At 51.3% G+C, this 23,616-nt stretch overlaps 1 protein-coding gene across 1 annotated transcript; it reads left to right on the top strand.

Annotated features, from left to right (window-relative positions):
* The first annotated feature begins 931 nt into the window (after window positions 1-931).
* LOC107972384 (breakpoint cluster region protein) lies at window positions 932-2,887 on the top strand. Its single transcript, XM_016946819.4, has 2 exons — window positions 932-1,933; window positions 2,453-2,887. The coding sequence occupies exons 1-2, from the start codon at window positions 1,036-1,038 to the stop codon at window positions 2,602-2,604; spliced, it is 1,050 nt and encodes a 349-aa protein (XP_016802308.2). The 5' UTR covers window positions 932-1,035; the 3' UTR covers window positions 2,605-2,887.
* Window positions 2,888-23,616: the final 20,729 nt, after the last annotated feature.

Genomic DNA, 23,616 nt, shown 5'->3' with positions numbered 1-23,616 from the left:
AGCCATGTGCCACCACGCCCGGCTAATTTTGTATTTTTAGTACAGACGCGGTTTCTCCATGTTGGTCAGGCTGGTCTCGAACTCTGGACCTCAGGTGATCCGCCCACCTCGGCCTCCCAAAGTGCTGGGATTACAGGCGTGGGCCACCGCGCCCGGCCCAGCTCCCATTTCTTGTCCTCCCCAGGGGAAGTGTCTGAGGCCGCAAAGAGGAGATGGAGTGGGGGGGGGGTCTTCGTAGACACCCACGCGGACCCTCCGCCAGGCCGCGGCCCCTGCAGCCACGGTTGGACTCAGTCCCCGGGGAGTCCAGCTTTGAGGTCCCGGGCGCCTCTAGCAGAGCCGCTTGGCTCAGTCATCCTTGAGTGTTTTTCCCGGAAAAGCTTCAGTGAGAAGAGGAGAGAAGCTTACAGGGGCCGACAGAACCCCGAAGCGTTACCCCCAGATTTGGACTAAACTGCTCCGTGATCTTCGTCACGTGAGTTTAAGGCACGATCGCGCCACTGTGCTCCAGCCTGGGCGACAGAGCGAGACCTGGCCTCAAAAAAGGAAAATCAATCAATCAATCAATCCATCCATCCATCCATCAATCCCGGCGCAGGGCGACCCCGCGGGTCCGCAGTGACACCAGCCACGCCGCCTTCAGCCCCCACGTCTTCCCCCGGCCCGGCAGGAGGGTGTCCGGGGCCCCGCGCTCGGGTGCAGGGAGCGGGGCCGACAGGGGAGCGGGGCGGGCGGGGTCCGGGGCCGGGAGCGCGCGGCGGGCGGGGAAGGCTCGAGTCCAGGCCCCGCAGCTCCCGCCCTCCCCCGGCGGCTCCGCGGCCCGAGCTGGCTGTGGGATGCCCGGGGCGGGTTCTCATCCCCCGGGCGCCCGCCCCCGCCACGAGGAGCCGCTGACGTCAGGGAGGCGAAACCCAGGAGGAGAAGAAAAGAGGAAGAAGACGGGGAAGAGGCGCGAGGGCGGAAGGGGACACTTGATTTTTCCTCTGGTCTCTTCGGGGGCCGCGGGGAAGGGTCGGCGCGGACGGAGCTCGGGGCATGTGGGACCCCCGCGCGTTCGAGCGGCGCTGGCGGGCCGAGTTCCCCGGGGCGGAGGCGCCGGTCCCGAGGCTGGAGTCGGTGCGGGACGCGGAGCGGGAGCTGGAGCGCTGCAGACTCAACCTGGAGCGGCTGCAACAGGTGCTGGCGGAGGAGCAGCTCAAAGCCTCGCTCCTGCAGGCCGCGCTGGCCGGGGGCGGCGGCGGAGATTCCGGGGACCCCGGGCGCCCCGACCCCGAGGCTGAGTCTCCCCGCGGGGACCCCGGGCGCCCCGACCCCGAGGCTGAGTCTCCCCGCGGGGACCCCGGGCGCCCCGACCCCGAGGCTGAGTCTCCCCGCGGGGACCTGCCCGCCGGGCCCGGGGCGGCCGGAGAAGCGGGCGGGGGAAGGAGCTGGGCCGACGCCGTCCACCAGCAGCTCCTGCAGCCCCAGCTGCGGTTCCGGGCCCGGGAGGACGACGCGCCCCTCGGGGACCCCCAGGCGGCTCCCGGCACGGACGAGGGGGGCGACGGCAGCGACCACGACTTCGAGATGGTGGATTTCAACGAGAAGTTCATCCTCAGCCACTGGCTGGTGGCCCCTTGCCGGTTCGGGACCCGCGAGCAGGCGCAGAGGCCGGGGCGGGCGTGCAGCCCCCACCGCTGGATGCACCTGATCCCCGGGGGGCGGCGGCCGCAGCGGGGGACCCGCGACCTGGAGCAGCGGGAGGCCGAGGCCAAGGACCGCCCGGGCTCGCCCCTCGCCGCGGCGGAGACCCCCAGGCGCGAGCACCTGCCCCCGTGGAGGCGCCACAGGTTCCTGCGGGTGCCCGAGCGGGACTCGCCCGGCCACAGCTCGCCGGAGAGAGACAGCGACGGCAGCCGGCACAGCTCCGACCGCGAGGAAGACTTCTCCGCAGGTGGGCGCCCCCCCCAGACCCCGCTCGACCCCGCCGCGCGCCCCCCACCCCGGGCTGCTGGGACCCCTTCCCGGCCGACTCCGCGGCCCTGTTTAACCTCGAGCTCGGGGCCGGGGAGCGGGCGGGAAGGAGGGTGAGCTGCGCCTGTGTACCCCAAAGCCACCTGTGGAAGTTAGAAAACACGTGCAAAGCGACGTTAAGCTCGGGCGACTCTATGAAAATGAACTTGCGGCGGCGGCAGGGCTGGCGGAACGGGGCGTGTGGCCGGCGCGTGGGAGGAGCCCAGGCCGTTGTGCTCTGTGGCCCTGACATCCCTCAGCCCCTCCCTCCGGCCTGGCCCCCGCCAGATTCCTTGGCACCACCGGGTGCTGTCACCCTTCTGTCTGTCACCCCTCTCTGCACACACCCCAGGGGCTTCCCATTTCCCGGAAATTCCCGATCCTTCTGAGCTCCCCTTTCCTAACCGTGGAAGGCCGAACCTTCCACTCCATTTTCTGAACTTAGTCTCCTCTTCTCCAGGCTGCTCTGTGTGTTGGGGCCACGTGCAAACTTCAGGGAAGGGCCACGGCCTTCACCAGCCCCCTCTGCGGACTCGTTTTCTTCTTAGAAGGCGGCGCCCGGCCTCTTGGCTTTCTAGGAGTCTGGGAGCAAGAGGGGAAGGGGAGGCTTAGGCCCATCTCGTTTTCCAGCTGGCCTGGTGCCCAGAGACCATGTCTAGTCCAGCGTCTTCACTGGATAAAAGAGGAAACTGAAGCTCAGAAAGATTAAGTGCTCGTTGGGGTGAGCTGAGACCTTCACCGGGTCTCCTGTCATCTCTCTCCCCTCGCATCTGCTCTCTTTTCTGAGGACAGGGCCTGGTCTTAGTCATCTTTGAACCCCCTTCTGGTGGTATGGACGGTGCTTTGCAGCAGTCAAAGCTCAACGAATAATGGCTGAATAAATGATTGCTTGGAATTGAGCGTCCACCGAGCTCTTTCTAGGTCAGGGAGTGGGAATGGGGCTAAGGAGGAGAGGTCAGGTGGGGATGGGGGTGGCGTGGGAGCCCTTTGCTGTGTCTGTGAACTGTCACGGTCTCCTCAGCCACGCGGAAAGCAGCACACTGGTGGTGTCCGGTTGGGTCAAGCTGCAAGCAGGAATTTAAGATGCCTTCCTGCTCAGTGAAGGAGGAAAAAAAATCATTGATGCTGGGATTGTTCCAAAATCTCCATTATTAGATTTTATCTGGATGAGTTTGCATTTGAATGAAAAACTGTCCACTTTGCTAAAAGCACAGTTGGAAGGTCCATCAAGTCATCTGTTTTGATCAATTACACTTATTCATTAGCAAAGATTGACTGTGTTTCCCACAGGCAATGCTCTTGCCGCACATGCTGGTAACATTTTTATATGTCTCTTTAACTTAAGGGAAGAGCCTGAAGATTTCACCCTAGCGCCAAGTTCCAAATGCCCTTGGTGGAGGCTACCCAACTGGCCCCAGCTGCTTCAGAGCTGGCTGCAATCTTGTCTCCCCCCAGACCCACATCCATCACCCTCCCCGGGGTGCCCAGCACACTAGACTTTTCCCAGGGAGTGATTTTTATTTCTGTGAGTCGTCGCCTGTCTCTCTTAGGACACTCTAGCACATAGGGCACCTTGATGCACGTTAGAAATCGGCGCTGCCCCTGGGAATTGCAAAAGATGCTCCCCTCTGGGTGGACCAATGATAACAAGAGTCACCTTCCTCAGGACTACAGACGTGAGCCGGGGCACGTGTCTGGCACTCATGGCTTTGGCTAGTGATGCCTGGGCTAGATTTCAGGCGCCATTCCAGCCCCCTCTGCAGGGCAAGCTCCTGTGGCACACTGCACAGCTACATGTTCGGGTTCTGCCTCTGTCTCCAAAGCCTCCTCAGTGAGGAAGTGAGTGGGGGGTGGACTTGCACGTGGTTACATGCATGCACACATAAATGCATAGCAGCACATGTATACACATGGTACACTGCCACATACATGCATGCACACATATACACACATACCTGCACGCGTATACACATGGTACACGGTCACATGCATGCACACACATACACGCACAGCAGCACATGTATATACATGACACACTGCCACATACATGCATGCACACACACCTGCACATGTAAACACATGGCATACTGTCACATACATACATGCACACATTCACACCTTCACATGTACATGCATGCACACACACCTGCATATGTACATGTGCACAGTGCCACATAAATGCATGCACACACATACCTGCACACCTGCACACGTATGTACATGGCACACTGTCACATACATGCATGCACACACATGCACACCTACACGTATACACATGGCACAGTGCTACATAACATGCATGCACACACATACACACCTGCACACGTATATACATGGCACACTGCCACATGCATACACAGACACCTGCACATGTACATACATGTGCACACTGCCACATACATGTGTGCACACACAATCTAGGAGAAAGAGCCCTCAAGCATACAGGGAGGCATTGGATTGGAGCGATTAAGGGAAGGCGTTTTCGCACTGTGGGTAACAGCTCATTGAAATTAGTGCAGTTGGCAACAGAAGCACCTGGGAGATCTTCCTTGGCCACCCTCGTCCTTTGTTGCTTCATTTTTCTCTACAGCATTCCCCAAATTACCACCGTGGATGCTGCAATTTTGCATGTGGGTCTTATTCACTGTCTCCCTCCAGTCAAACGCAAGCTCCAGGCGGGCAGGGGTTTTTCTCTCTCAAGATGAGTGCATTGGACACGGCGAGTATTATTCTGTTTTTGGACTCCGTTTCGATTCTATGCGGACGCGTATGTGTACACTGGGAGCTGATGTAGAATGTATTTCTTGCTGTGAGATGAACAAAAAGGTTTGAAAACACGGAATTAAACCATGTTTCTGAAGCTAGACTGCCTGTGTGACATTGGGAGAAGTTATTTGACTTTTCTGAGCCTGAGTCCCCTCATCTGTAAAATGAGGCTAATAAGCACCTCTTCTCTCCTGCTGTTGATATGAGAAATAAATGGATCATATTTCTAAAGCGTTTTGGACGGGTCCTGGCACGTAGGAAGCACCCATAAGTGTTAATTAACCACTACTACAGGTCATTTTTCTTTGAGTTGTTTCTTTTTTCTTTTTCTTTTTTGTTGAGACAGAGTCCCGCTCTGTCACCTAGACTTGAGTGCAGTGGCGTCATCTCGGGTCACTGCCACTCCTGCCTCCTGGGTTCAAGTGATTCTCCTGCCTCAGCCTCCTGAGTAGCTGGGATGACAAGAGTGTGCCACTACGCCTGGCTAATTTTTGTATTTTAGATGAGACGGGGTTTCACCATATTGGCAGGGCTGGTCTTGAACTCCTGACCTCAGGTGATCCGCCTGTCTCGGCCTCCCAAAATGCTGGGATTACAGGCCTGAGCCACTGTGCCCAGCCGAGTTGCTTCCTCAGAGCTTCCCACTCCCCAGTCATTCTGGATCGCAGATGGTTTGGTTTTCCGTGGTGCATGTGGCTGGTACAATGGCTTACACCTGTAATTCCAGCACTTTGGGAGGCTGAGGTGGGAGGACTGCTTGAGGCTGGGAATTTGAGACCAGCCTGGGCAATACAGTGAGACCCCATTTCTTTCTTTCTTTCTTTCTTTTCTTTTTTTTTTTTTTGAGATGGAGTCTCACGGTGTTGCCCAGGCTGGAGTGCAGTGGTGCCATCTGGGCTCCCTGCAAGCTCCGCCTCCCAGGTTCACGCCATTCTCCTGCCTCAGCCTCCTGAGTAGCTGGGACTACAGGCGCCCGCCACCATGCCTGTCAAATTTTAGTATTTTTAGTAGAGACAGGGTTTCACCGTGTTAGCCAGGATGATCTCGATCTCCTGACTTTGTGATCCACCCATCTCAGCCTCCCAAAGTGCTGGGATTACAGGCGTGAGCCACCGCGCCCGGTGAGACCCCATTTCTAAGAAAAAAAGAATCAGTCAGTTGTGGTGATGTGAACCTATAGTCCCAGCTACTCAGGAGGCTGAAGTGGGAGGATCACTTGAACCCAGGAGGTCGAGGCTTCAGTGAGCTATGATTGTGCCACTGCACTCCAGCCTGGGTGACAGAGCGAGTCCCTGTCTCTAAAAAATATGAATGAATAAGATACGTGTTTCCCCCTCCCAGCAAGGCTCTGACTCTTTCTAGAACCTTTCAGGCAGTAGGGCAGGACTCAAGGCAGAGGTCATCTTGGCTCATGAGTCTCTTTTTGCTGGATTGGCCTCCACCAGCAATCACCCTCATTATCTGCATTCAGAGGTCCTTAAGGTCAGGTTTTATTGGGCAATCCAGGCTTTGCCTTAGTCTCAGGGTTTCAGAGAGAGAACACGTGAGGCCTCACCTACAGAGGCCCAGAAGCAGAGGTGAAAAGGGCCATTTCCTTTTAGATGAGGGGCAGATTCCTAAGCCAAAACACATTTTGGCTTTTTTGTCCACGCACGATAGCAACAGTAGAGTGTAATAAATAAGTTAGTCTGCCAATTCGCTTAGTATCTTCCTTTTAGCACCTTGTAGCCTTGCTTGGTACCAGGAAAGACAAAGACCAGGCCGTGTTGGTGTGGTGAGGAGTGAGGGGACGGGCAGAGCCAGGATCAGCTGTGTTGGGTGGTGCGTGCTGTGACGTCAGGCCTGCCTCTCCCCAGGTGTGAGACCACCGGCCAGCCACTGACCCTTCCAAGCCTCCGTCTCTGACAGATGGGAATAATAAACGTCGCTAACCCTAAGGGCTTGCTTTTGCCAGCTCCTGTTCTGAGCACTTCATATGCTTTAATTCATGGATTCCACACAGCACCTTCAGAAGACAGGCACTGATAGGGTTTGGCTCTGTATCCCCAACCAAATCTCATCTCGAATTATCATCCCCACGTGTCGAGGGAGGGACCTGGTGGGAGGCGACTGGGTCATGGGGTGGTTTCCCCCAGGCTGTTGTCCTGATCACGAGGGGAGTTCTCATGAGATCTGGTGGTTTTAAAGCGTTTGGAAGGTCCCCCGCAGGCTTGCTCGCTCTCCTGCCGCCTTGTGAAGAAGGTGGTTGCTTTTCCTTTGCCTTCCGCCGTGATTGTCGGTTTCCTGAGGCCTCCCCAGCCACGGGGAGCTGTGAGTCAATTCAACCTCTTTCCTTTATAAATTACCCAGTCTCGGGTAGTTCTTTACAGCAGTGTGAACACGGACGAATACAGGTGCTGTTATTATTTCCATTTTCCATGAGAATCACGAGGCCTGGAGAACTTCAATAACCCTGCCCATGGTCACCCAGCTTATAAGTAGCCCTTAGGATTTGAAGCCAGGCAGTCTGGCTTCCAGGTCCATGCTTTCGCACCCCAAGCTGTACCGCCTCAAATATTAGCACTTCCCTCTCAGGATAGTTACGAAGATTAAATGCAAGAGAATAATTAAAGAGTGTAGCAGAACACCTGGCGTAGAGTGACCATGGAGGGTATTCGTGTCTCTCTGTGTGTGTGTGTGTGTGTGTGTTGTTATTGATTTTTTGTTTGAGATGGAGTCTTCTGAGTAGCTGAGATTACGGGTGCCCGCCACCAAGCCCGGCTAATTTTTATATTATTTATTTTTTTGAGATGGAGTATGGCTCTTGTCACCCCAGCTGGTGTGTAATGGCAAGATCTCGGCTCACTGCAACCTCCGCCTCCTGAGTTCAAGCAATTCTCCAGCCTCAGCCCCCCGAGTAGCTGGGATTACAGGTGCCCGCCACCACACCCGGTTACTTTTTGTATTTTTAGTAGAGACGGGGTTTCGCCATGTTGTCCAGGCTGGTCTTGAACTCCTGACCTCAGGTGATCTGCCTGACTCGGCCTCCCAAAGTGCTGGGATTACAGGTGTAAGCCACTGTCCCTGGCCTATTTTATTTTAAGACAGGGTCTTACTCTGTCGCCCAGGCTGGAGTGCAGTGGCATGAACACAGCTCACTGCAGCCTCCACCTCCTAGGCTCAAGCGATCCTCCCACCTCAGCCTCCCATGTAGCTGGAACTACAGGCACATGCCACGAGCCGGCTAATTTTTAATTTTTTGTAGAGACGGGATCTCACTGTTCCCCAGGCTCGTCTAGAACTCCCGGGCTCAAGCAATCCTCGCTCCTCGGCCTCCACAAGTGCTGAGATTACAGATTTGAGCCACCACACTTGGCCCTGAGACTTTTTATTTTTAATCTTTATGGGAAATGAATTTCCTACTAAGTAGTCATGTTACCTGAACCTGATTCATCTGTAACCTGATGGGTTTTCTGCTCTTCCCATCAGTAACTAATGAGATTGTTGCTCCAGGAAGAATTCCTTGTGTTCAGTGGATGTCTGAGTAACTTAATTTGAAGGATTGAATTTTCAGCCTTAGCTGTGATAGAGTAATTTTTTCCCATCCCTATTGTGAAGAGATATTAAGAAGCCATTTGAGGCCGGGCACGGTGGCTCACGCACGCCTGTAATCCCAGCACTTTGGGAGGCCGAGGTGGGTGGATCACTTGAGGTCAGGAGTTCGAGACCAGCCTGGCCAACATGCTGAAACCCCGTCTCTACCAAAAATACAAAAATTATCCAGGCAGAGTGGCACGTACCTATAATCCCAGCTACTTGGGAGGCTGAGGCAGGAGAATTGCTTGAACCCGGGAGGCGGAGGTTGCAGTGAGCTGAGATCGCAACTCTGCACTCCAGCTTGGTGACAGGGTGAAACCCCGTCTCACCATCGGGATCCTCGATGGTGCTGTTATCATTATACTTCCTCGATGGTGTCTTTATTGTTGCTGTTATAAGTCCAGGAATTTTCAGTTGGCTAAACCAGGCTACTGCTTATATTTGAATCTCTCCAGGTAATAAAGTTTCCCAAGCTTATTTTTTTGCCTTTCTCTCCTTTTTTACTTACCGCTGTCCCTACTCCAGAGGTGTTTTGCATCTTCAGAGGAAGACAACCTTTCCAGGTCCCCTGGGGTCCCTGATGCTTCCCCGTCAAGCCCTGTCTCTCTTGGCGTCTGCAAAGCCACCATCTGGCTTCTTATATTCTGTTTTCTACGCAGATCCTTTCTGCCATTGCTCATTCCATCCGGCGTCTTTTCCTGTGCCCTTTCTGGCATTTGAAGAGCCCTCCCGCCTTGACTTCCCCAAACCAGCCCCCAAACCAACCCCTCCTTTAAGGGCTGACTTTCCGTGGAATCTGGGATTGGTCGATAGGGGTTTGCTGCATATGACAAAACTGAAAAAAAGTAGCTTAAACAAGATAGAGGCTTATTTATCTCACATGTAACAGAATTCCAGTGGCCAGCAGTCCGGCCGAGAGTATGGTGACTCCATGATCATCAGGAATGGAGGCTTTTCAGTCTTTCTGCTTCTCTGTCCTCAAGCTCACCTCCTGGTCTGAAATAGCTGCTGGAGATCCAGCCATCACATTCACGTTTCAGGCAGGAATTAGAAGAATGGGAAGAGGAGCGTAAGAGTGAGTGGTGGCTGTTTGTCTGCCTTTTAAGGCACTTTCCTGGGAACCTCTTGACAGTTTCTGTTTTTATCTCCTTAGCCACCTTGAGCTATAAGAGAGGCTGGGAAATGCAGTATTTTATCTCGGTGTATGGCCACCTCAAGTAAAATAGGGGCTCTGTTACAAGGAAAAATAGAAGAATTGATACTGCGTAGGCAGCTAGCGGCCTCTGGCACAGCCTTTTCCAACAACTCCAACCCATCTTGCGGTTCTTAGAGCGGGCCCCACACGGCACAATTGTCTTCTTATTATGCCATCTATTAATTTATTGAGTCAGTAAACAAATAACAACGGAGCCACGGCCCTGTGCAAGGCAGTAGCCTTTTCCATGTTTACTGTGAAGAGCTGCTCTCAAACTGAGTGGTTAGCTGACTCCTCGAAAGCGGGGACCGTCGTTTACCCCTTTTCTCTCCCACAACAGTACCTTTCACAGGGCTGGGCTCATGGCCGGCACTCGATAAGTTCCTGGTTGATTTTAGAATAGTCACGAATGAGAAGTTCAGTGAAAAAAATACATTCCCTGCCTTGGTTTACTGTGCTGGAAAATGCTGGTTGTGTTAGGTTTGTTTTCAGCTTGTTCTGGTTTTGAGGAACCCATTGCAAGGAGGGTGGGGATGGGTCGCCTCCAAACCTCAGGGCTGTGTTGTAGTCACAGGGACCCGTCGTCCAGGTGTTGGGGCAGATTTGGCTGTTTTGGAAACTGGGCTCTGTATACCATAGAATCATAAGCAGAAATCCCCGTGACCACCTGACTTTGCACCACCGCCCTGTGTAGCTGTATTTACACCACGTGAGTCTCTCCTGTTATTTCTGCACCGCGTAGCTGCAGGGTAAATCTGCAAGTCTTTCCACAGCGATCCCGTTCCTGTCTTCCCATTCGACGCTCGCTACAGTCGGCCTGAGATAACACTGTCTGAGGGGAGGCTGCCTGGACCTCACGTCGCGTTTTTCAACTGCTGAGAAAAACGATTACTTTAAATTTTTTTTTTTTTAGACAGAGTCTCGCTCTGTCGCCCAGGCTGGAGTGCAGTGGTGTGATCTCGGTTCACTGCAAGCTCGGCCTCCGGGATCCACACCATTCTCCTGTCTCAGCCTCCCGAGTAGCTATTTGAGCTCAGGAGTTTGAGACTTGCCTGGTCAACATGGTGAAACCCCATCTCTACTAAAAAAAACAAAAATTATCCAGACGTGGTGGCAGGCACCTGTAATCCCAGCTACTCGAGAGGCTGAGGCAGGATAATTGCCTGAACCCAGGAGGCAGAGGTTGCAGTGAGCCGAGATCACGCCACTGCACTCCAGCCTGGACAACAGAGTGAGATTCTGTCTCAAACAAACAAACAAACAAACAGATAGAAAAGGATACTAGAATTAAACACCATGCAATCCTATTGTGTTCCTGATGTCATTGACCTAGTAGTATATTAACTTCATCTGTGAGGGTGGAAGGCCTAAAGATCTGATTGCTCAGCTCCCTGAAAAACGCGATTTCCTTGGGGATTTTGCACATTTGGAATGTATGAGGAATTCAGAGAAGTCTAGAAGTACACTGCAGTTTTCCAAGGTCTCTGTTCACTGGACTTGGGGGCCCATCTTGGCAACCTACTCATCACTTACAGCATTATTTCAAATCATAAAGAACAGACTCATCGGCCAAAGTTTGAAATCGTCCATTTGTAATTTGGGGATAGCTGACTGTAATGAGATGATTTTGGCATGCCGAATGTTGAGCAGAAGGGTAGGTTACACACATACTTTAATCAGTATGTTCCCATGAGACTAAGGATCATTCTTCTCATTCTGTATTAACAAGTCTAGAGACATTGAGTCACTGGTCTGTAGTCACACAGCTCACAAAAGACAGAGCCAGGATTGGAACACAGCTCTTTCTGGGGCCAAAGTTATTCTCTACTCCAGCTCACCACTAACTGTTAACCTCTCCAGACTATAGCTTTTCACTTTAAAATAAGGTGACTGGACTAGATAATTTTCCAGACAGACCTAAATTTTATGGACGCCAGTAAGTTAAATGAGCTGGGACTACGTACCAAGTAAGGTTAAGAGCCTGGCTTTGAATCAGAGGAAACTGGGTTTGGATCCAGGCTGTAGCCACTTGTTATTTTGTGTCCTTAACCAAGTTAATTCACCTGTCTATAAGCCTATTTTCTTTTCTATACAATGGGGATCATTGTACCTCACTTGGTGTTGCAAAGGTTAAATGAAATAATGTAGCATGGGGTCTGGCATGTGGTGAGCTCTGTATAAATGAAAACAGCTACTGGTGTGATGATCAAGAGCATGCTGTCCGAGGTAGCGGATTACTTGAAGTCAGAAGTTCGAGGCCAGCCTGGCCAACATGGTGAAACCCCGTCTCCACTAAAAATACAAAAATTAGTCGGGCGTGGTAGCACGTTCCTGTAATGCCAGCACTTTGGGAGGCCGAGGCGGGCGGATCACCTGAGGTCAGGAGTTCAAGACCAGCCTGGCCAACATGGTGAAACCCCGTCTCTGCTAAAAATACAAAAATTAGCTGAGCATGGTGGCACGTGCCTGTAATCCCAGCTACTCAGGAGGCTGAGGCAGGAGAATCGCTTGAACCTGGGAGGTGGAGGTTGCAGTGAACTGAGATTGCACCACTGCACTCCAGCCTGGGCCACAGAGCAAGACTCCGTCTCAAAAAAACAAAACAAAATAAAATAAATAAGAGCACGCTGTCTAGGACCACATTGCCTGGGTTCGATTCACGGCTCTGCCACTTAACTGCTATGTGACCTTGGGCAAATTCCTCAACCTTTTTGCACCTCAGTGTTTATATTTGTAGGCTAGGGGACGATGATAATATAATATCAATAGCCAATTAAGTTGGCGTGAAGGTTAAATAAGTCAATATGTATATAACATACCTTGAACCAGACCTGACACATGGTAACCACTCAGTATGTGTTGGTTAATTTTATGATTATCCCCACTGTTACTAGTTTGGCCATGCTTCTTGCTGAAATAGACTATAAAGGTGAAACATGGTATCTTGCTCATCTTGTTGCCTGGTCATAACCTTAATTGAAACTGAAAATCCTGTAATTTGAATAATCCAAGAGCTGGAACAGCGAAGCATCCAATTACAGATGCGTCACGGCTGCAGCCTGGGGGGGGACGGTGAGGCGGCCGCACTGTGCACTGGGGTTGGGGTCCTATTACGGAGAAAGCCTCGTTTTGTAGGCAGCTGCCTCGCCTTCTGTTTGGCTGCATAATTGCGCCTTTTCGTTTTATTTTAAAGCATCTTGAGGAATCCAGAGCCCACTCCTGCTGACAGCAGGGAAAGCCGCCGCATGTCCCATCTCTAATGAGCCTCCATGATGCTCTGTGGCCCCACCTAGGCAGCAGGCTGGGCTGGCATCCACTGGCTCTCTGAGCACAGCTCACCATGCTGGGCTTCATTATGGGGCTCCCTGAACACCCCTAGGATCCCCCCATGCCTGTCCTCATTGTCTCAGAGGGCACAGAGTTGCTTCCTGAATGCCGAGCTTGTTGGTAACCTTTGTGGGCTGGCAGTGAGCACGCAGAAATTAATTATTCATATCAATGGGCTGAAGGAGCTGTTGTTCACTGAGGTGACTCCCCTTTGGCCACCAGACCCAGAGTTCCCCAGGGTCTTTAGACAGGCAGAGGACAGCGCAGTCCTTAGAGACAGCTGCATCAGCAGGGTGGCACGTGGCCGGCCCCAGGCTAAGTGCAGTCTGCTGATGTGCTTTGTTTGGGCTACAGAGGGTTAAAACAAAATTGGATCCATTTAAATTCAGGAGGTTTTACCTAGCAATCTGGATTTCTGGATTTTCTTGAAAGATGGGCAATGTGTATGGGAGGCATTAGTTAGAGCCGACGGGCCCCTTCAGGCTGGACGTGATTTTGCCAATGGCGTCAGCTTTTCTCTGGCCCCTTTCTCCACTTCCGATGTGAGAGGAGTGAGTCTAGTGCAGGGAACAGAGGAAGACTCGGAGCTGGGTTTGCGGCTGCCTCTGCTACTCACTCCCGCGTGACTCTAGGCAAATGACAGCCCCTGCGGGCCCCGCTCTCCTCCTCTGGAGCAGGGGGTTATAACAGCTTCCCTACCTCGCAGATTTGTGAGAACTAAGCAAGTTGATATAAGGGCTGAGCCTGGCACATAGTAAGTTCTATTTAGGTGTTCAGTTTCTTTCTTTTCTTTTCTTTTTTTTAGTATTTATTGATCATTCTTGGGTGTTTCTCGCAGAGGGGGATTTGGCAGGGTCATAGGACAATAGTGGAGGGAAGGTCAGCAGATAAACAAGTGAACAAAGTTCTCTGGTTTTCCTAGGCAGAGGACCCTGCAGCCTTCCGCAGTGTTTGTGTCCCTGGGTACTTGAGATTAGGGAGTGGTGATGACTCTTAACGAGCATGCTGCCTTCAAGCATCTGTTTAACAAAGCACATCTTGCACCGCCCTTAATCCATTTAACCCTGAGTGGACACAGCACATGTTTCAGAGAGCATGGGGTTGGGGGCAAGGCTATAGATGAACAGCATCCCAAGGGCAGAAGAATTTCTCCCAGTACAGAACAAAATGGAGTCTCCTATGTCCACCTCTTTCTACACAGACACAGCAACAATCCGATTTCTCCTTCTTTTCCCCACATTTCCCTCTTTTCTATTCGACAAAACCGCCATCGTCATCATGGCCCGTTCTCAATGAGCTGCTGGGTACACCTCCCAGATGGGGTGGCGGCCGGGCAGAGGCTGCAATCTCGGCACTTTGGGAGGCCAAGGCAGGCGGCTGGGAGGTGGAGGTTGTAGTGAGCCGAGATCACGCCACTGCACTCCAGCCTGGGTGACATTGAGCACTCAGTGAACGAGACTCCGTCCGCAATCCCGGCACCTCGGGAGGCCGAGGCTGGCGGATCACTCGAGGTCAGGAGCTGGAGACCAGCCCGGCCAACATGGCGAAACCCCGTCTCCACCAAAAAAATACGAAAACCAGTCAGGCGTGGCGGCGCGCGGGCAATCCCAGGCACTTGGCAGGCTGAGGCAGGAGAATCAGGCAGGGAGGTTGCAGTGAGCGGAGATGGCAGCAGTACAGTCCAGCCTCGGCTCGGCATCAGAGGGAGACCGTGGAAAGAGAGGGAGAGGGAGACCGTGGAGAGAGAGGGAGAGGGAGAGCTCTTTCTTTTCTTTTTTTTTTTTGAGACAGAGTCTTGCTCTGTCACCCAGGCTAGAGTGTAGTGGGGAGATCTAGGCTCACTGCAATCTCTGCCTCCTGGGTTCAAGTGATTCTCCTGCCTCAGCCTCCTGAGTAGTTGGGACTACAGGCACACACCATCACGCCTACCTAATTTCTGTATGTTTTGTAGAAATGGGGTTTTGCCATGTTGCCCAGGCTGGTCTTAAACACCTGAACTCAAGCAATCTGCCTGCCTCCACCTCCTACAGTGCTGGGACTATAGGCGTGAGCCACCCCACCTGGTCAAGAGCAACACTTTTTTGGTCTGAGTATTTTATTTGGAGAGAAATAGAACTTGGCCATTGAGCTTATATACACCGAGATAGCTGCCACATTACAGGGAAAAACTATGTACAATCAAATATATATATATTTTTCTTTGAGGTGGAGTTTCGCTCTTGTTGCCTAGGCTGGAGTGCAGTGGCACGATCTGGGCTCGCCGCAACGTCCGCCTCCCAGGTTCAAGCGATTCTCCTGCCTCAGCCTCCCGAGTAGCTGGGATTACAGGCATGCGCCACCACACCTGGCTAATTTTGTATTTTTAGTAGAGATGGGGTTTCTCCATGTTGGTCAAGGTGGTCTTGAACTCCTGACATCAGGTGATCTACCTGCCTTAGCCTCCCAAAGTGCTGGGATTACAGGCGTGAGCCACTGCACCTGGCCAGGATCAGAATTTTTATATTCAAATCTTATATCTCTCCTTTATATTCCTTTAAATTGCTATTAACTGTAGATATTCAGCATTGTTAGGGTAATTTAAACTTGTTAAGGAATAATTTAAATATTTTGCCTAAGTCATCCCTGGGGTGGTGGTTACTCATGGAGAGGAAATATATATATATATACACACACATCCTAGTATCATAGATTCCAAAAACTGATGAAAGCCAAAATAAATGTTCATTTTAGGTTGAAGGGACCTGAAGTTAGCTTATCTTTAGGTTTAAGGTGGTGGTGGGGGGCGGGGAAGTCCAAGTCCTGTGTAACATTTCACATCTCAGGCCGGGAGCGGTGGTGGCTCACGCCTGTAATCCCAGCACTTTGGGAGCCCGAGGCGGGTGGATCACAAGGTCAGGAGTTCGAGACCAGCCTGACCAACATGATGAAACCTCGTCTCTACTAAAAATACAAAATTAGCCGGGCGTGGTGGCGGGCACCTGTAATCCCAGCTACTCGGGAGGCTGAGGCAGGAGAATCACTTGAACCCGGGAGGTGGAGGATGCAGTGAGCCGAGATTGTGCCATTGCACTCCAGCCTGGGCGACAGGGCGAGACTCGGTCTCAAAAAACAAAAAACAAACCATTTCACATCTCTCCAAAATAGAAACAGCACCTTAGACTGCCTTGTTTTCACAGTTTTGTCGCTTTGGAACCATAGAGCCTGTCATCTTTGAAGAAGTGAAATCACTGTGGGGTTAAGACAGTATCTTTGCACAGTTTGCGTGCAATCTCTGAGAAGCTAGCACAGAAGGACTTAGGAGTTAAGACCGTGACCTTTGGCCGGGCGCGGTGCCTCACGCCTGTAATCCCAGCACTTTGGGAGGCCGAGGCGGGTGAATCACGAGGTCAGGAGTTTGAGACCAGCCTGACCAACATGGTGAAACCCCGCCTCTACTTAAAAAAATACAAAAATTAGCCGGGCATAGTGGCATGCACCTGTAGTCCAAGCTACTCAGGAGGCTGAGGCAGGAGAATGGTGTGGATCTGGGAGGCGGAGGTTGCAGTGAGCCGAGATTGCACCCCTGCACTCCAGCCTGGGGGACAGAGCGAGACTCCGTCTCAAAAAAAAGGCTGTGACCTTCAAGCTCTGCAGCCTTAATTCACACCAAATAGTACCTGCTTAGTCACCTAAACTATGGCTACGTCTTCCTGCTCTTTGGACGCCCCTTAGTTTGCTAGTTGGGTCTCAAATCATGGTCTTTAGGTGAATTAATGGCCGGCACAGTGTTTGGGAGAAAAACAGAATCTGCAGCTTCACATCTCATCATTTCCCGGGCTGAGCTGTCTCCCACCCTGAGCATATTACAAAATTAACAGGTTTTAGAAGCTGAAAAGTGGAAATAACCAGCTTTCATTTCTGGGCTGCAGCTTGTTTAGTGCCACATCTTGGAGAAAGCTCTGTGTGTGGTTAGATGGGTTGACTCTGATTGTCTGCAGCTCCATTCAAGGATTTGTTGGGGGAATTTCACACTCCTTTAGCTGTTTTGTAAAAGGGTGAAAAATTTCTTAAGTCCAAATCCCCATCCCAGATATAGCTTCTCCCCAAGTATCTCTTTATCTCTCTCTCTCTCTCTTTTTTTTTTTTAGACAGTGTCTCACTCTGTTGCCCAGGCTGGAGTGAAGTGGAGAGATTTTGGCTCACTGCAACCTCCAACTTCTGGGCTCAAGCGATTCTCCCGTCTCAGCCTCCCAAGTAGCTGAGATTACAGGTGTCCACCACCACGCTCGGCTAATTTTGTACTTTCAGTAAAGATGGAGTTTTTCCATGTTGATCAGGCTGGTCTCGAACTCCCGACCTCAGGGATCTGCTGGCCTCGGCCTCCCAAAGTGCTGGGATTACAGGCGTGAGCCACCATGCCCGGCCAATTTTTGTATTTGTAGTAGAGACGAGGTTTCACCATGTTGGCCAGGCCGGTCTCGAGCTCCTGACCTCAAATGATCCGCCCGCCTCAGCCTCTCGGAGTGCTGGGATTACAGGTGTGAACCACTGTGCCTGGCGTCTCTTTTTGTTTTGTTTTGTTGTTGTTGTTTTTTCTCTTTTGAGACAGTGTCATGGTCTATTGCCCAGGCTGGAGAGCAGTGGCATGATCAGGGCTCACTGCAGCCTCAAACTCCTGTGCTCAAGCGAGCCTCCCACTTCAGCCTCTCAAGTAGCTGGGACCACAGGCATGTGCCACCACACCTGGCTAATCCTTATAAAACTTTTGTAGAGATGAGGGCTTGCTCTGTTGCCCAGGCTGGTCTCGAACTCCCGGACTCGAGAGATCTTCCTGCCTTGGCCTCCCAAAGTACTGGGACTATAGGCGTGAGTCATCATGCCCAGCCTCTTTGTATCTCAGTTTAACACTTGTTTCATTCTTCTTCTTGTTATAGTAATTTTTTTTTTTTTTTGAGATGGGGTCTTGCTCTTGTCGCCTAGGCTAGAGTGCAGCGGTGCAATCTCGGCTCACTGCAACCTCCACCTCCCAAGTTCAAGCAATTCTTGTGCCTCAGCCTCCTGAGTAGCTGGGATTACAGGCTTGTGCCACCACACCAGGCTAATTTTTTGTATTTTTAGTAGAGACGGGGTTTCACCATTTTGGCCAGGCTGGTCTCAAACTCCCGACCTCAAGTAATCTGCTGCCTTGGCCTCTCGAAGTGCTGGGATTACAGGCGTAAGCCACCCTGGCCGGCCTTGTTACAGTAATTTACATGTTGTTCCCACCTTGCTAGCATTGCTGAAGGCAGATACCACCTTATGGCAGTAAAGGATGCGGGTTCTGGGGTCAGACTGCCCACGTTTGAACCTCAGCTCTACCCCTTACTAGCTGTGAGGATTTAAAAACGTTATTTCACGTCTCTGTGCCTTGGATATCTTATCTGTAAAATGGATGTGTTAATAGTGTCTATTTCCTGGAATGTTGTGGGGATTAATGAGGAAATCGCAAGTCAGACACCTCTGCAGGAACAGCATAAGAAGATCGATTTTTGGTGGCTAGCTCCACTGAAATGGAATCCCACTGGGTCAGAGCAAAACCTGGAATCCATATTTTTATTTATTTTTCATTATTTATTTATTTATTTGAGACGGAGCCTCACTCTGTCGCCCAGGCTGGAAAGAAGTGGAGAGATTTCTGCTCACTGCAACCTCCGCCTCCTGGGCTCAAGCAATTCTCCTGCCTCAGCCTCCTGAGTAGCTGGGACTATGGGCGTCTGCCACCACGCCTGGCTAATTTTTGTATTTTTTAGTAGAGACGGGGTTTCACCATATTGGACAGGCTGGTCTCAAACTCCTGACCTCGTGATCCGTCCGCCTTGGCCTCCCAAAGTGCTGGGATTATAGGCGTGAGCCACCGCGCCCGGCCAGGAATCTCTGTTTTTAACAAGCTCAGGAGATTTTTCAGCAGCCAGCCCAGCACCCCAGAGTTTGGCAGGCTTTGCCAAGTGCTTGATATAAGGTGGTAAATGTCTGGCGCCTTTAAAATATAGGGCCCTTGCCGTCCATCTGGCCCCACAGGTTGACGTTAAAAGGATGCAAAAATACGGTTCTAAATGTACTTAAGAGGTTAAGGTTGGTCTAAGCAAAGCATGGAGGAAAAAGCCCTTTTGAGTTTGTGTGTGAGTAGACAGGAGTTGCCAGTTGGTTGATAAAGTGATAAAGTAATCCTTTTGTGTTAGGAGCCAGGAAGCAGAGAGAGAGGAAACAGCCCAAAGTGATTTTTGGCTTGAGAGCAAACACAATAGCAGAAAGCTGAGTGACACCTGGATGATAGTGCAGAGAAGCTGAGTGATACGTGGACGATAGTGCAGAGAAGCTGAGTGACACCTGGACGATAGTGCAGAGAAGCTGAGTGACACCTGGACGATAGTGCAGACAAGCTGAGTGATACATGGACAATAGCATGGAGAAACTGAGTGACACCTGGACGATAGTGCGGAGAAGCTGAGAGATACGTGGATGATAGCGCGGAGAAGCTGGGTAGGAGAGATGGCGTTTCACCATGTTGGCCAGGCTGGTCTTGAACTCTTGACCTCAGGTGATTCACCCACCTCGGCCTCCCAAAGAGTTGGGATTACAGGTGTGAGCCACGGCGCCCGGCTTAGGTCAGAACTTTCTACGCAGGTAAAAAGTGACAGCCCCCACAGTACCAACACAGCTGGGCTGAGCTTCTGCCTCTCTAGATTCTGTTACTTTCTACCTCTACTTTCTCCCTGTCTCTCTAAGAGATCAGCCTTCACTAATTTAGTGCTTTACTAATTTAGGTGTCCTTGCCATGAAAGATATGTGTTTTCTTTTTTTAATTTGTTGGAGGTTCTGAAGGCACTTTGGCATATGTATCTGTTTTCTTCAGCAGCAAAGATCATCGTGGAGTTAAGATGGCAGCTTTGTTGTGATTCGTAAATTTGCTGAATTTGTAAATAATTGGGGATACCTGCTGGACTTTGATAAATGCAACTTTTTCCAGTGCTTAAAAGAATTGCTGCAGAAAATTTAGAGTGATTATACCTCCAAACTGCTCAATGAAAAAGGTCAACAAAACAGTATAATTATCTATGTATATGTGTAACTCGTATGTGTGTGGGGTGTCCACGTCACCAAGTATTAGAAAGTTAACAGAGAAGGATGTGGACAATAAAACACCACCCACTTCAAAGCAGGTGCAGAGAGTAAGGCATTGTATGTCTGATTTTATAACCACGAGAGGTCAGTTCTGGGCTACCATAAACTCTATCTGGAAGAAAGGGATTCAGGCACCATTCAAGCAAACTTTGGCTGAGCATGGTGGCTCACTGGGAGGCCGAGACAGGTGAATCCCCTAAGTCCAGGAGTTCGAGACCAGCCTGGCCAACATGGCAAAACCCTGTCTCTACTAAAAATACAAAAATTAGCTAGGCGTGGTGGCGCACGCCTGTAATCCCAGCTACTTGGGAGGGTGAGGCAGGAAAATGGCTTAAACCCTGGAGGTGGAGGTTGCGGTGAGTCGAGATCACACCACTGCACTCCAGCCTGAAGGACAGAGTAAGACTGTCTCAAAAAAAAAGAAAAAAACAAACAAAGAGGTTAAAAGAGAAGGATGTGAACAATAAAACACCACCCACTTCAACGCAGCTGCAGAGAGTAAAACACTGTATGTCTGATTTTATGACCGTAAGTTCCAGGCTCCCATGAACTCTATCAATTCCAAGCTCCCATAAACTCCATCTGGAAGAAAGGGATTCAGGCACCATGAAGGCAAACTTTATTGACACCTGCATTGAGCCGAGCAGTGAACCACGGGAGAGTTCAAAATTCTGCTTCAGGAGCCTTCAGTGTAACTGTGGTACTAGGCTAGCAAACAGGTGTTAACTACATACATGTATGTACAAGAGAGACCCATACTAAGCACTTGCCGTCTTTAACTGACTTGGCAGGCACAAAGCAGGCTTTTTTTTTTTTTTTTGAGACGGAGTCTCACACTCTCACCCAGGCTGGAGTGCAGTGGCATGATCTCGGCTCACTGCAAGCTCCACCTCCCGGGTTCATGCCATTCTCCTGCCTCAGCCTCCCGAGTAGCTGGGACTACAGGCGCCCGCCACCACACCCGGCTAATTTTTTGTATTTTTAGTAGAGATGGGGTTTCACCGTGTTAGCCAGGATGGTCTCGATCTCCCGACCTCGTGATCCGCCCGCCTTGGCCTCCCAAAGTGCTGGGATAAGAGGCGTGAGCCACTGTGCCCGGCCAGCAGCTCCCTCTTGAACCTCTCCCTTACAGAGTCAACAAGGGAGCAGTGGTCAGCACTTCTCTACCGCGACGTTAGCAGAGAACTCGAATCTCATTAGTAGCAGGGACTTCTCTGCCACAGATGTGGCTCTGAGACTGGTTCTTCACAGGCTGACAGGGGACCGTGGCATGCAGTGATGGTGTGGGAATCACCCGATCGAGACGCAGCACACGCTGCTACTGTTCCCAGAGAGGAGAATGTCAACTCCTCAGCTGGCCAAGGGCACTTCACACTGGGGTGCCCTGCATTGCTGCTCCTGACACCTAGTTCCTTCGGGTCACAGGCAGAGCTGCCTCCTGTGTGTCAGTTGCCCAGGAAGGCCAGGAAGAACAAGTTCTAGTATCCACCATTTCCTTTCCACCCAGGGACTCATCTGGGGGTCGAGCAACTTCTCTTTTATAAACACTCATAACTCAATGGGTCTGCTACACCCTCATTCCTAGACAAGAGCAGGGAGGCCATCTCTGATATCAATGGCCCCAAAGTGGTTGATCTGGACAGGTGCAGTGGCTCCGGCCTGTAATCCCAGCACTTTGGGAGGCTGAAGCGGGTGGATCACCTGAAGTCGGGAGTTTGAGACCATCCTGGCCAACATGGTGAAACCCCATCTCTACTAAAAATACAAAAATTAGGCGGGTGCGGTGGCAGGCGCCTTGTAATCCCAGCTACTCGGGAGGCTGAGGCAGGAGAATCGCTTGAACCTGGGAGGCGGAGGTTGCAGTGAGCCGAGATTGCACCTCTGCACTCCAGCCTGGGCAACAGAGCGAGACTCTGTCTCAAAAACAAAACAACAAACAAACAAAAATCAAAGTTACTGAGCTTCTAAGAGAGGCTGTGCAAGGAATTACAAAGTCATAAGGTCTGTGATTCCAACAGTTTCCTTTTCCCCCCCACTTCTCTTTTTTTTTTTTTTTGAGACGGAGTTTCGCTCATGTTGCCCAGGCTGGAGTGTACTGGCGCCATCTCGGCTCACTGCAACTTCCACCTCCCGAGTTCAAGCAATTCTCCTGGCTCAGCCTCCTGAGTAGCTGGGATTACAGGCGCCTGCCACCATTCCCAGCTAATTTTATATTTTTAGCAGAGATGGGGTTTCGCCATGTTGGCCAGGCTGGTCTTGAACTCCTGAGCTCAGGTGATCCGCCCGCCTCAGCCTCCCAAAGTGCTGGGATTACAGGTGTGAGCCACTGCACACGGCCAAATATATGCATTTTAAATACAAATAGATATTGTAAAATTATCCTTCAGAAAAGTTGATCCAATTTATATTCTCACTTTACTTCTTTTTGAGAGAATCTGTTCACTTTTTGAGACACGTCTCACTGTTGCCCAGGCTGGAGTGCCAGTGGCACAATCACAGCTCACTGGCACCCTTGAACTCCTGGGCTCAAGCAATCCTTCCACCTTAGCCTGTGGAGTAGTAGCTGGGACTATAGGCACGAACCACAATGCCTGGCTTTTTTTTTCGTTTGTTTTGAGATGGAGTCTCACTCTGTTGCCCAGGCTGGAGTGCAGTGGTGAGATCTCAGCTCACTGCAACCTCCACCTCCCGGGTTCAAGCTATTCTCCTGCCTCAGCTCCCGAGTAGCTGGGATTACAGGCGCGTGCCACCACGCCCAGCTAAATTTTGTATTTTAAGTAGAGACGGGGTTTTACCATGTTGGCCAGGGTGGTCTCGAACTCCTGGCCTCAGGTGATCCACCCACCTTGGTCTCCCAAAGTGCTGGGATTACAAGCATGAGCCACCGCGCCCAGCCTAATTTTTGTATGTTTTTGTAGAGATGGAGTTTCACAAATTTCACAAAATATTTTTGGAGACATGGTGAAACCCAATATCTGGTGAGCTGGTTTGCAGACCAACTCAGGCTAGCCTCAAACTCCTGGACTCAAGCAATCCACCCACCTTGGCCGTTCAAGATCAACCCATCTAACCACAAGCACAGAGCTTTCTCCAAGATGTGGCACTAAACAAGCTGCAGCCCAGAAACGAAAGCTGGTTATTTCCACTTTTCAGTTTCCAAATGCCTGTCATCCTGGCTACTCAGGAGGCTGAGACAGGAGAACCGCTTGAGCCCTGGAGTCCAAGGCTGAAAGTAAGCTGTCATAGTGCCACTGCACTCCAGCCTGGGTGGCAGAGCAAGAACCTGTCTCTAATATTAATAATAATAAATTAATGTAGTGAATCATGCAGATTGTCTAATATTGAGCTAGGCTTGTATTCCTGGGATAAACCCTGTGTGATCTAAGGGGTCAAGGGATGCTCGGTTGTGCACTCAACAACCCAGTCACGTGGCAGTTATACTATAAACGCATCAGTGTCTAACCCATCACAGTGATGTGACGTCAGTGGTGACATGAGAGCTCACTGCAGCCTCAACCTCTCTGGCTCAAGTGATCCTCCCGAGTGTGCCACCACACCCAGCTAATTTTGTTTCTCTTTTTTTTGAGAGGGAGTCTCCTTCTGTCACCAGGCTGGAGTGC

This window comes from Pan troglodytes, chromosome 19 (genome assembly GCF_028858775.2).
Source record: "Pan troglodytes isolate AG18354 chromosome 19, NHGRI_mPanTro3-v2.0_pri, whole genome shotgun sequence".
Classification (NCBI taxonomy): Eukaryota; Metazoa; Chordata; class Mammalia; order Primates; family Hominidae; genus Pan; species Pan troglodytes.
This window is presented reverse-complemented; position numbering and strand designations above follow the sequence as displayed.